General features: G+C 48.7%; 1 protein-coding gene across 1 annotated transcript; it reads left to right on the top strand.

Annotated features, from left to right (window-relative positions):
* Positions 1 to 310: 310 nt before the first annotated feature.
* nr0b1 (nuclear receptor subfamily 0, group B, member 1) lies at positions 311 to 2,282 on the top strand. The gene is made up of 2 exons (XM_080498629.1): positions 311 to 1,177; positions 1,539 to 2,282. Exons 1-2 carry the CDS (start codon positions 502 to 504, stop codon positions 1,778 to 1,780), a joined length of 918 nt encoding a protein of 305 aa, XP_080354755.1. The 5' UTR covers positions 311 to 501; the 3' UTR covers positions 1,781 to 2,282.
* Positions 2,283 to 15,380: the final 13,098 nt, after the last annotated feature.

Here is a 15,380-nt window from a genome sequence, read left to right as displayed (position 1 = left end):
TTCACATACGACTTTAATATGTGAAATGCTGGTTACTTTTAAACCTTTAACAGTAGAGATTAATGGCGTTTGTCTTTTTTTTTCTGATAAAAGCACCTCGAAATGACTGTGTTGTATTTGGTGCTGTCTAAATAAAGTTGAATTGAATTTATTTCAAAAAACAAAGTTGATACGGTAGTAAATTGAGAGTATGAGGGCAGTGAAAAGTGTGTGAGAGAGAAAGAGAGAGAGAGGAGGTGGAGAAGGGGACATGAGAGGAGGAGGAGAAGAGGATAGGAGAGGAGAGAAGAGAAGAGGAGGTGCCCTGGGAGGAAGATAAGCAGAGAGAGTGAACAGACTGGCAGCGGAGGGACGGACAGGAGCTAATATAAACGTGGCTCCCTGGACCAGAGGCTATCGGGCTGCGAAGACAAACAGCGCTCCCTCCACCTCTGACCTCCGGGTCTTCAAAGCGGCGGCGGGTCGCGCCGCGCCCCGGCTCATGTAGAGCAGGCAGCGGCCATGGCCTCGCTGGACGGCTGCCGCTGTCGCGGCGCCAGCGGCCGCGCCAACGGCAGCATTCTGTACAGCATCCTGAAGAGCGACAGCCTGGCAGCCGCCGAGGAGCTCCAGCACCCGCAGCAGCAACCACCGCAACACCCGCTCCAGAAGACCCCCCTCTCCACCTCCTCCTCCTCCTCCTCCTCCTCCACCTCCACCTCCTCCTCCGCCGCCGCCCCAGCCTCGCTGCAGGAGCTCCGGCAGCAGGCGTGCTCGTGCGGCTCGACGCGCCGCCGCGGAGTGCTCCGCTCCCCGCAGGTCACCTGCAAGGCGGCGTCGGCGGTGCTCGTGAAGACGCTGCGCTTCGTGAAGAACGTGCCGTGCTTCCGCGAGCTGCCGGAGGACGACCAGCTGCTGCTCATTCGGAGCGGCTGGGCGCCGCTGCTGGTGCTGGGGCTAGCCCAGGACCGGGTGGACTTCGACACCACGGAGACGGTGGAGCCCAGCATGCTGCAGCGGATCCTCACCGGGGGGCCCGAGCGCCACGGCGAGCTCCCCGCCGGCCAGAGCCGGGGGGCCGCCGGGGTGTCCGTGGTGGACATCGAGGCGATCAGAGCCTTCCTGAAGAAGTGCTGGAGTGTGGATATCAGTACCAAGGAGTATGCCTACCTGAAGGGAGCCGTGCTATTCAATCCAGGTGGGTCCAAACTTATTCAACACAGATAACTGACACCTGTCAGTCCGTCATTGATTATTAAAGCGACTATATCTCCTATTGATGTCAAAAATAACTGCTTTTATCCACAGAAAAGATGTATACATGTGCTCAAGGCTCTGACTTATATCTGTCAGCCCATTATTGATTATTAAAGCGACTATATCTCCTATTGATGTAAAAAAACAAACAAACAACTGCTTTTATCTAAAGAAAAGATGTATAAATGTGCCCATAAAGCCCACCATGCAACAGGCTGTACAACCTCTGCAGCACTTTTTATTTCTTTTTCCATTGAAGTGTCAACTTTGGTCTCCTTCCCCTCTCCTTCCCCTCCTCCCAGATCTGGAGGGTCTTCGCTGCCTGCACTACATCCAGTCGCTGCGTCGAGAGGCTCACCAGGCGCTGAACGAACACGTCAAGCTGATCCACCGCGAGGACAACACGCGCTTCGCCAAGCTGCTCATCGCCCTGTCCATGCTGAGGGCCATCAGCCCGCCGGTGGTCGCACAGCTCTTCTTCAGACCGGTCATCGGCTCCGTCAACATCGAGGAGGTGCTCATGGAGATGTTCTACGGGAAGTAGGTCACACGTTTGCAGCCGTCGGCTGGACTGAAGTGTTCCAGGAGTGAAGCGCAGAGCAACAGTGACTGAGGAAACTCCAAACACCCGTGGACATCTTCAAAGACTGTGAAATGACCATCACAAGTGTGTGTGCGTGCGTGCGTGTGTGTGTGTGTGTGTGTGTATGTGTGTGTGTGTGTGTGTGAGTGTGTGTGAGAGAGAGAGGGATGGAGTGTGTGACGATGATGGACACAGAGAGAACAAAAAGGAAAGAGATGTTATAAAAAAAAAAGGAAAAAAACAAACAAACAAAGCAGCTGCTGGAATTCATAACTTATTTGTTTTTACAGAAATTATTTTTCTATCATAATAATAATAATGATTAAAAAAAAAAGTTTGAACTGTTTGTGCGCTCTTTGTGTCGTATCTGCTCTGTTCCTACTGACATACTTTCCAGGGTGGAGAGTCGTGTGTGTGAAATCATCTGCAGGAGATAAACTCATCGCAGTACATAAGCAGTGGTGACCGCGGTGTACTTGAATACAACCAGACGTGTGTCACCGGGAATGTTCTTAGTCATCCCGGTTGATGTCAGCAGCAGTTCAAACATTTTGGATGAGGGCTTATCACATCAGCTGTGGAGATCAATAATGACTCACTCCAGTTTGTTTATGCAGTGCGGGTGAAGTTTCATGTGGTGCCACCAGAGAGCATCAGTATCCCACATGCAGCCTCCCCATCAACCCACACAAGGACAGAAACCATCCAGCCTTGGAAAAGTGCCTCCAGCAATGTTCGACCTGCCTTTCAAAGTATCGACAGTAAATGTGGAATTTGGTGGCTGCAGATTAAAAGCTGCAGGCACAAAGAATAAGGAGAAGGCATTTCTTTAACCCACATACAGGCAAACACAAGACCGAGGGCACAGTGACCGATAATAAGACGCTACTGCTTAATGCTTCCTGCTGTTAATGCTTCCTGCTGTTACGGAATGACCATATACTTTATGAGGCCGAGTCCTTAAAACACTTGACTTCCCCCTGGAGCAGCTTTAATACTTTATCACCGTCCAAAGGCCAGATGGTCAATATAAGCTTGTTCCCACTGATGTTGTTTGTGTCACACCAATAAAACTATAAAACATCTGGGAGAGGAAGTCAGTATTGTAAATGACACCCGTCATTTAAAAAAAATTACAAATCAAGGCATCGTGTAAGATAAAAATCCATCAGTGTGGTGGAAATACTTTGTCACATGTAAAAGTCCCAAAAGTGACTAAAGTGAAAAGTACTGGAGTCTGGAAGTTTAGTTCCAGTTTTGATGGAACAATAAACTGCAAGATGCTTCCAAAGCCATTAATGAAGGACGGATCAGTTTTATACTCGCCCGCCTGAGCCAATCCCAACTCAGAAAATCTACATAAGAACACGTAAGAGGATCCGGCCTGGTACCAGCCAGTCACACGACTTTTCTAACTACGGTTGGATTTTGGTTTGATATGTAACTGGAGTTTTACCACATCACTGTAACCCAGTATTTTTGCATCGCTCAAGCACAAACGCATTTTCAGTTCGGGGGAGTGAATGATTCGTCACGAAAACAAATTTACGAGGGAAAAAGAAAGTTTCCACGTGATATTAACTTGAAGGCTTTTAAAGTGTATTTGAATCAACAATAATAACAACCATTCTCATTGTATAAGATTAATGGATCTGATGGCGATTTAGAAAATATGATCAAAATACTTTTACCAGAAGAAAGAATATAAGATGCATAAATGGAAGTAAAAAAGAAAAACTGAATATAGATTGAAAACTAGAAAGTGTATTTGAACCCAGCGGTTGAGTAAATATGCTCATTTCATTCACCACAGTGGATGAAATGAAGTGACATGAGCAAAAGACAAAGACAGATGTACATCTTCTCAGCTGGGATGGAATTTATGTAGTTTTGTGTCTCAGTCAGGAAGAGTCACCAGACCATGAAATGACGTGTGTGTGTGTGTGTGTGAGTGAGAGAGAGAGCGAGGGAGTTTATTATTTAAAACACCACAAAGCTGGCACGACCTTAGTGAGCTGCTCTCTGATGTTGAAGGCAGTGAAGTGAGGAGAACAACAGCGACGTTAGAGAGAGCTATCAGAGCCCCAGTGGCCTCCACACATCAGGAGCTCACGTGTTTGTTCTCCTAACTGGCGCTCCCTACGTCATTTCATTAAATGCAAAAAAACAAAAACCCCTAAATTTCTCAATTGATTTCCCAGAAACGGCATCAAAAGCTCCCTGAAAAGATGTGTACACTGGCAATCGTGGTTTCAAGTGTCCCCCAAAGGTAGCAGTTGTTAAGATTCAGTGTCTTGCTGACTTCTATTTATGGCAGAAAGAGAAACAGACACAATGAAATGAAAAGGGAGGCAGAGATGTCAAGTCATGAGCAGAGCACTGTGACCTTCATGTGAGTCTGCTGACTCTCACACCGCCCGGTGGTACCACCAGGTATGACACACACACACACACACACACACACACACACACACACACACACACACACACACACACACACACACACACACACACACACACACACACACACACACACACACACACACACACACACACACACACACACACACACACACACACACATCCTGGGTGAAAAATGTCCTTTATTTGAATCTAAGTTAGATTCTTGGCTATAATTTACAGATGTGATGCTGGGATACAGTTTATTAGCTCACAAGAAAAACTCCCTTTACCAGGGAGCTGTGTTTTTCATAGAAAATATGCATGAAAATGCCACAAATGAAGGAGTTTGTTTTGTATTTTTGTTAAAAAAAACAACAACCGGCAGTGTTGAAACTAAACTAAACTTGTGCGAATACACGCCACAAGTCACATTTATCCAAAAACACTTCCGTGATTCAAAACTAAATGACATATAATGGTCATAAAATCAAGAAATAGTAAAGCCTTAATGGCTTTTATTTCCCTCAGGATGAACATTTAATGGCCACAAATCCATACTGCTGTTGTATATTGTGTTTTGTGGTCGTTTCTTCTGTGAGGTAATTTAAATGTTTTTTTTTTCTCCTAATGGATCCACAAAACATAAGGACACGTTAGAAGAAAATAAAAATACATACAGTCTGTTTGAGAGAGAGAGAGAGAGAGAGAGAGAGAGAGAGAGAGAGAGAGAGAGAGAGAGAGAGAGAGAGAGAGAGAGAGAGAGAGAGAGAGAGAGAGAGCGAGCTTTGCTCTGAAGTTATTCTCACTTCTGTCTTTCTCTTTTGTATGCTCCTTCTCAATGGGACCCATTTTCTCTCCAATTAAGCTGTTAATTGTTCAGGGTAATAAAGACTCTATTAATCATGTGTCTGCTATTAAAACTCCAGCTGTTTAGTGGGAAGCTGCCAAAAGCCACCAGCTTATCTTCTGGTTGAGTCTGCGTCAGTATTTTCATAGAAACCTGTTCTTTGATGAAAAGATAGCAAACCCTGCTTATGGCTCAAATATTCGTTCATTGCAAAAAACCATCCGATACTCCTTTTCTGGTGACATACATCATGAGTCTTTTACTAATTTTTTTGCCTTTAACTTTGTGTGTTCCTGTTTTTTTTCTTTTTTTCCTTCTTCTGCCCCAGTTTCTGTTTTTCTCCTGTTTTCTCCTGGGGTTGGCAGGCGTCAGTAAATCTGCTTTTTGTTTTTGTGTACACCCGTGTTCAATCGCAAAGTCTCCTTGTATGTCATGTTTATCCCCAGGAGATGGCACTGTTTGGCAGGCCTCACCCACCAAATGTGTTTATATTGCCAAGCAAATGTCAAGCAACATAAAAATTCTTGGCTTTGAGCCAAAATGCTTCTTATATCAGCACTTTTTTTTTTTTTTTAAAGGTAAATCTTCGTGGGGCATTTCTGGCTTTATCTGACAGGAGGAGTAAACATGAGACATGCAGCACAACCACCATTTCCTGCTCATTTCATAGTAGAAAGAACCTTTGTGATTATGCTGCAGGAGGAGTTGCTTTATCATCTCAGATTCCCATCATGACCTCAATCAGAACTATAGGTTACTTAACATAACCCCGGTTCTCAGAGTAGCATGAGTGAGATGTCTCACTATGGGATACGCCCCCTGCGTATGCCTCAGAAGCATTTATCTCATTATGCCAATACTGATTGGCTTGTGATTACGACGCCCATGTTAGGCTGGAACCAGCTACCCACAAGTAGCTCGCGCTTACTACGCAGCGTCACTCAAAATAAGCACCTCTTCTCGCTTTGCCCAGCAAGAAGGGCTGTCTGGTGAGACACCCATGCTACTCTGAGAACTGGGGTTACGTTAAGTAACCTATAGTAAGTAACCTTCTCATTAATAGCATTCGTTTTGATGTATCACTATGGAATATGGAAGCTCCCACATTGCCAGACAAGCTTATTTCAAGTCAACCACCAACACTCCAGGAATGGCCCCCTGCCTTAAAGTCCTAGTGAAATGAAAATCCGACCTCCAAAACACTCTGGCTATCGCTTCGAGAGACATGTTTTGTGCCAACTGGTCCAAGGGTAAAATGTTAAAACATGGCAATCTGCGAGAAAATAGCCGATAAACAGCGGTATTTTCGCTGCTGGGCGGAGCTTCTGACAATAATAGAGTGACGTCACTGGATGTGCACACGCCCAAGTTGTGTTTACATTATGGAGGATCAGAGTTTTGACGACGAAGAGGCTGAATTTAACGATATTTCATCATCATCGGGCATTTCAAACCCAGTGATTGATGAAGAAGACACAGAATGGGTCGTTCTTCCATCGGTGACCCCGTCTGGAACATGTTTGAGGAAGCAGAAGACGGTTCGTCCTCGATTCGTCCTCGTCTCCTCAGCCTCAGCAGCCGCCAGTCTTCACTGCGGCTTTGAGGCTTCCTGACTTTTGGAAGAACGACACGGCTTCGTGGATCATGTCGAAGCGCTTTTCCGACGCGGAATCACCAAAGATGAGTCCAGGAATTACTTGATCGTCTACTAGCCGCCCGAGCTAGCGGCTCCCGCTAGCGGCTAGCCACTCCCGTCGCCTGTGCTCCTTTTCTCCTCTCTCAGGTCTCTTCCATCCTCAATCTTTCGTCAAGGCTCATAAAACGCCGACTATAACTTCAAAACACTGTTAAAACTTAAATATTTAAGACGGAAACAACACAAGCCAATGTAAACACAACAGATCGAGATCTGCACAGCTCTTGACGTCACGCTCACGAAAAAGGATTCCCCCGACTTCGTCGGCTGGAGATTCAAAACTCAAATAACTTTGTTATGTGACAACAGTGGTGGGGCAGAGTCGGAGAAACCTTATAAGTAGAACCCAAACTATCGTTTTTTGCAAAGTAGTGTTTCACATTTCACGAGGCCTTTAATGAGCCCAGCAGTCAGTAGTGCATGAACAAGGCTCAGAGCAGAGACATCCAGCTTATAAAAGCGGACAAAGGTAAGAGGTGAAGAACAGCTTGCTGCTGCACAAATCTCCTGAATTGAGACCCCTTTACATAGGGCCCAGGATGCAGCCAGGTCCCGTGTAGAATGAGCCCGCAGGCCCACCGGTGCCTTTTGGCCCTGAGATGTGTCAGCCAGAGCAATTGCTCCCACAATCCAGTGGGAGAGCCACTGCTTTGTGATGGGCCTGCCCCTGCAGGAGCTGGCCCAGGACACAAAGAGCTGGTCACTCTTACGAAATCCCTTTGTTCTGTCCATATAAATCCGTAAGGCCTGGACTGGATACAGAATGGGCAACCGCTGTTCTCCAGAAGAAGAAAATGGCGGTGGTGAAAATGCTATAAGAACAATGAGAGCGCTCGAGCCAATCACCTTGGGCACAAAAGCAAGGTGGGGCTTCAGTGACACCTGGCGTACTCAGGAGCAAACTGAGTGCATGAGGAGTGCACTGAGAGTGCACGCCAGCAGGACCAGGGAGCCCTGTCTTCAGAGACAGGTGCGTTAAGCTGACCTCCTCCAGTGGTTCAAATGGAGCCCCAGAGAGCCCATCCAAAACCACTGCCAAGTCCCATGGGGGGCTTCCTGTTTGTCTGCAAACAGGAAGCAGCCTGCAGGCTCCTTTCATAAAACGGCCGACGACGGGATGCTGGCTGGCTGTTTTACCTTCAAATCCCACATGGCATGCTGCAATAGCAGCCAGGTACACCTTAACTGAGGAAAAGGCTTTTTGTTTGTCAATCAAGCTCTGCAGGAATGACAAAATTACACCAACGGTGAAAGGAGATGTGTCCTCTCTGCTGACACCACTCCTCAAACACCCTCCACTTACAGTCATAAAGAGATTGAGTGGAGGATGCTTGAGCACTCTGTATAGTGTTAATCACACTTTGAGGGAGCCCTGTAGTATATAAGTTACACCACTCACAGGCCAGGCCCATAGGGCCAGATGCTCCTGGTGTGGGTGTAATACTGCTCCCCCTGCCTGGGACAGCATGGAAGCACGGTGGGAAGAGGGGAGGTCGTCAGGCCGTCCGCTTCTTCTTCCTGGCCTGCTGACTGACAGTCTGCGTGGTCTGTGCCGGCGGAGCTGCGGTTGCTGTGGTGGCCTGTCTGTGCCAGCCGGTCCTCGCCTCCTGTGCAGGTGGGGCACTAGGGGCAGGATGGGCCTTGGGCCGCTTCAGGATTTTAAATTGAGGGAATGGAGGTGGCACCATTGCCTGCGCTGCGTTTTTTTGCTGGGCCGTGGCAGGTGCATGCTTGGCTTTGCGAGGGAGGCAGTGCTTGAGAGCTTCATCCTCCGTCTTCCTGGCTTCACATCGCTGCTGCATTGAAGTAAGGGCTGAGCCAAAGTTGCCGTATGGTGTGACCAGCATATCCAAAATGTCCTCCTCTCTGTCCGACAGGTGGGTCAGGTTGAGCCATCTGGCTCTTTCCTCCAGCACCATCATCCCGAGAGATTTTCCCATGGCTTGGACCGCACAGCGCTGCACGCGCAGGCAGATGTTGGTTATCACCGTAATCTCGTCCCATACAGCTGGGTCAAGTCTGCTCGTCATGTCCTCACATAGCTCTGCTTGGTAAGCGGTGAGCATAGAGAACACATTAAGAGCTCTGACGGCCAGCGTCGTCGCCTTGTAAGTGCGCTACGTCATGGCGGACTGGAAGCGGTCTGCTTTGGATGGCAGTGCGAGGGTCCTGGAGGAGGTGATCAGTCACGGGTGCAGGTGCGTGGCGACTAACAGCTCCACGGGGGGCATGCAGAGAATGCTAAGCTTCTCCATGCCCTCACAATCTAGGGAGGAAGCTCTGTGTACCGGGCTTCTGCCGCTGAGCGGGCAGTCCTTCCATGAGGATGACAGCTCATCGAGCAGCTCAGGGAAGACAGGGAGTTGCTGTTTCGGTGTCCTCATAGCCTGGGGTAATTTCTTCCCTTCAAAACGGGACCTGGCGGCAATGTTCCCTCTAATTTTTCATGTGTCTGGGCATACACACAAGCTCCCTGAGCACACTGAGAACCACTGTGAGCAACATCAGCTGTGCATGCTGTGGCCACACACCAGTATCTGTAAGGGTCAGTCTGTGCCGTGTGTGTGTGTGTAAAGTCGACGTCTCTACTCTGTGTTCACTTTCTGTTTTGTTCTGCAATCCTCCATCTGTCTGCGTCTCTGTCACTTGCCCTTCCTGTGTACTCCTCCTCTGTGTGTGCTTGTGCAATCTGCTTAATTTGTCTCACCTGTGACTTCCTCATGTATTTAAACCCCACTCCTTCATGTCACTGTGCTCAATCGTCATTGTTGTTTGTACTTCATGACCCCATCCCATTTCTTGTGTTCTTCATGTTTTGGATTCAATTGTATACCGACCCCTGCCTGGACTTGGACTACCTCTTTGATCGCCGGATGTAAACCAGTTTGCCCTGACTGTTCAATAAAACCTGCAAACGCCAATTTGTTGTTTTTCTGCAAGTCTGCTTCTGGGTTGTTCTCGGACTCTGATAGCACGATTGCGCTAACAATGAACCCAGTGGACTCTGAACTGGTGCACGACGCACTCACTGTGCAGGAACGCCACGTCGCGGAGCAGGAGTCTCGTATGGACGCCTGGATCTGGAAGCTCCAAGCGGCACAGCAGCGCCATTATCGCAATGGGGGAGCAGGTCAGGGTCCTCCACAGCGGTGACGGGAGTTCATTACCACCTATGTTTGTCTCCGCTGTTTCTGCCAGTACTACAGGTCTGATGTTGGCGGCACTGACCCGGTTCTTGGGGGACTCAGGTGACTGTCGTACCTTCCTCACCCAGTGCGGGTTGCATTTTGAATTGCAGGCTTCCCTCTACCTCTCAGACGGCACCTGGGTGGCCTTCTCCATATCCCACCTGTCCAGCCGTGCTGAGGCGTGGGTGGTCACCGAGTGGGAACACCAGTCGCTACTCTGCAACTCCTTCCGGGAGTTTTCCGATGCTCTCAGTCAGGCATTCCTAGATGTGCCTCCCGGCTGGGAAGCATCACAGAGACTGGTGCACCTCCGCCAGGGATCCCGACGCGTTCGGGACTACGTGGTAGAGTTCCGCACGATAGCGGCCCAGTCCAACTGGAACCAAGACGCCCTTGTTGACATGTTCGTGAACGGTCTCTCCAACCCCATCCTCGACCAGATGGCGCCGTTAGAGACCCCAAACACTTTGGAGGAAGTCATCGCAGTGGCAGCTGGGATCGATCGTCGGCAGCAGGTGTCCTTTCTGGGGTACGTGGTGTGGAAGGGGCAGGTGGAGATGGACACGGAGAAGGTCAGCGCCGTCAGAGAGTGGCCCACATCCCATCCTGCAGGAAGGACCTGCAGCGGTTTTTGGGGTTCGCCAACTTCTATAAACGGTTCATCCGGGGTTTCAGTTCGGCGGTAGCCCCACTCCATTCCCTGACCTCGTCCCGGATCCTGTTTGCCTGGACGACCGCTGTGGACACTGCCTTTCAACGACTAAAGCAGCGTTTTTCCTCTGCCACTGTGTTAGTGGTTCCGGACCCGACGAGGCAGTTTGTTGTGGAGGTCGATGCTTCCAACCTCGGGCTGGGGGCGGTGCTCTCTCAATGCAGCATTGAGGATAACGGCATCCACCCATGCGCCTTCCTCTCCAGGAAGTTGTCTCCGACAGAGAGGAACTATGACGTGGGGAATCAGGAGCTGCTATCCGTCAAGGTGGTGTTGGAGGAGTGGCGACACTGGCTGGAGGGTTCCAAGGTGCCTTTTGTGGTCTGGACCGACTACAAGAATTTGGAGTACCTGAGGACTGCTCGAAGACTGAACTCCCGTCAGGCAAGGTGGGTCTTCTTCTTTAATGGCTTCAGCTTCTCCCTGTCTTATCGTCCAGGTTCCAAAAACATCAAGCCCGATGCGCTCCCTCGCCTGTTCGAAACCCCCTCCAGTCCACAGATTCCTGATACCATCCTGCCTGAGTCTGTGGTTGTGGGATGTTGAGGAGAGGATCAAACAGGCACTGAGGGGCCAGAAGACTCCCCAGGGTTGCCTGCCGAACGGCCGTTTTGTGCCCGAGCCTCTCAGGTCCATTGTGGTCCAAGGGGCCCACACAGCCAGTGTCTCCTGTCATCCGGGGACCAGAAGGACCTTATTTGTGGCCCAGCAGCAGTTCTCGTGGCCAGACATGGCCTGCGACGTTCAGGAGTACGTGGCCGCCTGCCCAGTCTGTGCCCAGCATAAGATTTCACGTCGTCCAGTCTCTGGTTTGCTCCACCCGCTGCCCGTGCCCTGGCACCCCTGGTCCGACATTGCGATTGATTTTGTCACTGGGTTACCCATGTCTGAAGGTAATTCTATGATCCTCACTGTGGTGGACCGTTTTTCCAAGATGGTCCACTTCATCGGCTCGCCCAAACTCCCCTTGGCCAAAGAAACGGCCAAGGTCTTACTCCAGCAGGTTTTTCGCATACACGGGTTCCCAGTGGATGTGGTGTCGGATCGGGGACTCCAGTTTGTCTTCCAGTTCTGGAAGGCTTTTTCTGAGCTGCTCAGGGTCCGGATATGTCTGTCCTCCAGCTACCATCCCCAATCCAACGGGCAGGCGGAAAGACTCAACCAGAACTGGAGATGGGCCTCCGGATCCTGGCCTCCCAGAGCCCCTCCTCCTGGGCTAAGCACCTTGTTTGGGTGGAGTATGCCCATAACTCTCTTCCCTGTGTTTCTACGGGTCTCACCCCCTTCAATTGTGTTTTAGGTTACCAGCCTCCCCTGTTTCATTCCCTGGAGACCGAGGTGGGGGTCCCGTTTGCCGCAGCTTTGGTGCGCCGCAGCAGACGGATCTGGTAATGCGCTTGTCGGATACTGCTGCGCACGGGTTTGGACGACAAGTGGGCGGCTGACAAGTATCGCTCCCAGATGCCGCTTTACTGGGTGGGCCAGCAGGTCTGGCTCTCCACACAAGACCTCCCCCTAAGATCTACCCCCCATATGTTAACACCCCGGTTTATCAGTCCCTTCCCCATTAAAGCTGTGATTAACAACTTTTCCATGAGACTCAAACTCCCTCGCTCCATGAGGATACACCCAACCTTTCACGCCAGCCGCCTCAAGCCTGTGCGCTCCAGTCCTCTGGTCCCTCCCACCCCCTGCCCGCCTCTTCACGTGTTGTCGATGGCCAACCAGTCTACGCGGTGAGGAGATTGATGGCCATCCGCCATAGGGGGTGAGGGTACCAGTACTTGGTGGACTGGGAGGGGTTCGGAGCCGATGAGCGGTCCTGGGAACCTCCTCGCAACATCCTCGACCACCAGCTCATAGCTGACTTCCACCGTCTGCACCATGACTTTGCTGGGCCGTCAGGTGCCGGCTGTTGGGGGTGGGGGTACTGTAAGGGTCTGTCTGTGCTGTGTGTGTATGTCAAATCGACGTCTCTACTCTGTGTTCACTTCCTGTTTTGTTCTGCAATCCTCCGTCTGTCTGTGTCTCTGTCACTTGCCCTTCCTGTGTACTCCTCCTCTGTGTGTGCTTGTACAATCTGCTTGATTTGTCTCACCTGTGACTTCCCTCTCCTCATGTATGTAAACCTCACTCCTTCATGTCTCTGTGCTCGATCGTCATTGTTGTTTGTACTTCATGAACCCAGCTCATTCCTTGTGTTCTTCGTGTTTTGGATTCAATCGTGTACCGACCACTGCCTGGACTTGGACTACCTCTCTGATCGCCGGATGTAAACCAGTTTGCCTTGACTGTTCAGTAAAACCTGCAAGCGCCAATCTGTTGTTCAAGTCTGCTTCTGGGTTGTCCTCGGACCTTGACAGTATCACACTTGTTCAAAACAGTGGATCATAGCAAGTTACATGGCTTATTAAAAGAATCGAATTACAGCAGCAATTTTCATTAGTTTACTTTTAAAGGACCCATATTTTGCTATATTTCATGTTTCACAGTCCATCCTATGCTCATGTGGGATAATAATTTGGCTGATACAGTATATAACACTCAACACTTGTGAAATTATAGCTATTTCTTGGATTGAGCTGACGTCACCTCTCATGAAACGGGTGGTTCTCAGCTCCTCAGCCTCCTCCGTCAGAACGGAAACTGCGGCCCAGCCCACAGCCGCCTCCTCCCACCCCCTGGGTGACGTAGCCAGCAGCTCACGCTCGTAGTTGTAGTAATGTACTTACAGGTGTCGGCGCCTTGTTAGAGTCTTTTATTGTTGGAATAGCACCAGGTTTCAAAATGAGCTTCTGAGTGAGTCCAGTTTCAAAGTACCGTAGTTCTGGAAGCAGTCTTTGGTGAAGTGTCGCTCGCAAACAAACACATTCTTTGCGGAAAAGAAAAAAAAGTCCAGCCACATTCGCCGCTGTGCTTCTTCTTTCGGCAAGACAAATAGCGTGGACACATACTTGCACCCGAAAACACATTTTCTCCAAGTGGACATGATGGTGAAAACAGTTATCGACAGCAACAAAAACAGCGGCGTTCAATGAGAAGCGAGCAGAGACTGAGATAGCGCTCCTTGGTACATTCGTGGGCGTGTCTTGTTTTGGTTTCTTTGCATGTCAATCTTCCTGGAGGCGGGGCTTCTCCAGCTCTGTGCCGAGTCAGCAAGGTGGTGCTGCGTCATCAAATTGAATCAACACGTTGAGCTCCCCCACCAGTTAGAACAGAGAAAGATCGCTGTGAACTCAAGCTTGAGAGAATCAATTAAAAAACCACTTTGGGGATGTATATGAACCCCAAATAGCACTTTTATGATGTTTAAAGCACAGAAAAGTTGATTTAGTATAATGTAGGACCTTTAATATAACTGATTTGGCCCACTTAAAATGAAAAAGACAAAAATCTTGTTGTTCATGAGATGTGTAGTATGTTATATGTTGGTATGGATATGTATGGATATGTCCTGCTTTGGCCATGGAAAGATCCTGCTTTGGCCATAGGAAGAGTCTTGCTTTGGCCTGGCTGAGGGTCCAGTTCTGAAAGAAATGATACATATACACCTTTCAGACATAACATTTTCTTCACATTAAAACATTCACATTTTGCATAATGACATGTGATGTAGCTTGTGATAAAGTGTAAATTCATGTAACTCTTTGTCTGTAAAATATCTAATTGCTCAGTTTTTTTATTAGCATTTCTACTACCCATAAATTATCTAGTAGTAACAGCATTTAAAAATTAATCTCCATCAATAAAAAATCTTAATAAATGTCACTTTAATATGCACAAATCTGACTTAAATTTTACCTTATTTTTCACATCTGTCCTTCTCACTTCTCCAGTGGTTGATGGCTTCATCTGCTTCTTGCTTTGACTTTATGTGCATCAGCTGGTCCAAATGTGCCACTTCAAGATGATTTCTGGATGCTGTTTTGATGTGATTCATTAAACTAAATCCTCTTTCACAATCTGCACTGGAAGCTTGAAATGTAGCACATATATCCACAAGCTTTGAGATCTCCTTTAGCTCCTCACATCTAAGTGCTACAGCAACCATATCCGAGAATGTGCTGATTGACCCCTGTTTAGTTTTTTGCTTCATTATGTACTTGAATTCAGCATATTGACTGTTAATGGCCACCATAGACTGTGGGTGGTGGAGAATGGCCTCATACTTCTTTGCCAGTATGGCAATGTCTGCTGATCCATAGGCAAAACTGATGTCTGAGCTCAGTGCTTCAATGTCAAATGCAGACCACTCTTTTAATTCATCCTCTGGAAAACGAGCATCCATGTGATCACAGAGCTTACTAATGAAAAGAGTAATCTCACCTGTATTTCTGCCATCAGCTGATGAGGTCCCCATTGCCTCTTTGACACGGTCACTCCACTGTACATCCTTCTCCTTCAAGTATTGGGAACGCAACTTCTCAATCTTTGCTCTAGCAAAGCAGTGTCGTTCCATCACAGTCAGGTTGCGTCTTTGTAAAGCGAGGCAGAGTTGTGCTAGCTCACCCAAAACATCTCCCAGAGCAGTGACAGTAACCTTGAATTTTGAATCACCCAGATTTTTGTAGCAGTACTTTGCCACTGGATCTCTGTTATCGGTGAATTCTCTTTAGCAGAATTCTTGAAGCACAGTGTAGTTTCTCAGAACAGCATTGACAGCTTGTTGCCGTGGCAGCCATCGCACTTCGTTCAGAGGCCTGAATGACAGTGTA

The sequence above is a fragment of the Blennius ocellaris genome, assembly GCF_963422515.1.
Source record: "Blennius ocellaris genome assembly, chromosome: 6".
NCBI lineage: Eukaryota > Metazoa > Chordata > Actinopteri > Blenniiformes > Blenniidae > Blennius > Blennius ocellaris.
Note: the sequence above shows the minus strand (reverse complement) of the source record. Positions and strands in the feature narration are given on the sequence as shown.

Excerpts from the sequence above, each read along its gene's own strand:
- nr0b1 (XM_080498629.1), top strand. The coding sequence starts at position 502 with ATGGCCTCGCTGGACGGCTGCCGCTGTCGCGGCGCCAGCGGCCGCGCC. Across the intron at positions 1,178-1,538 it reads AGCCGTGCTATTCAATCCAG|ATCTGGAGGGTCTTCGCTGC; the intron begins GTGGGTCCAAAC and ends CCCTCCTCCCAG.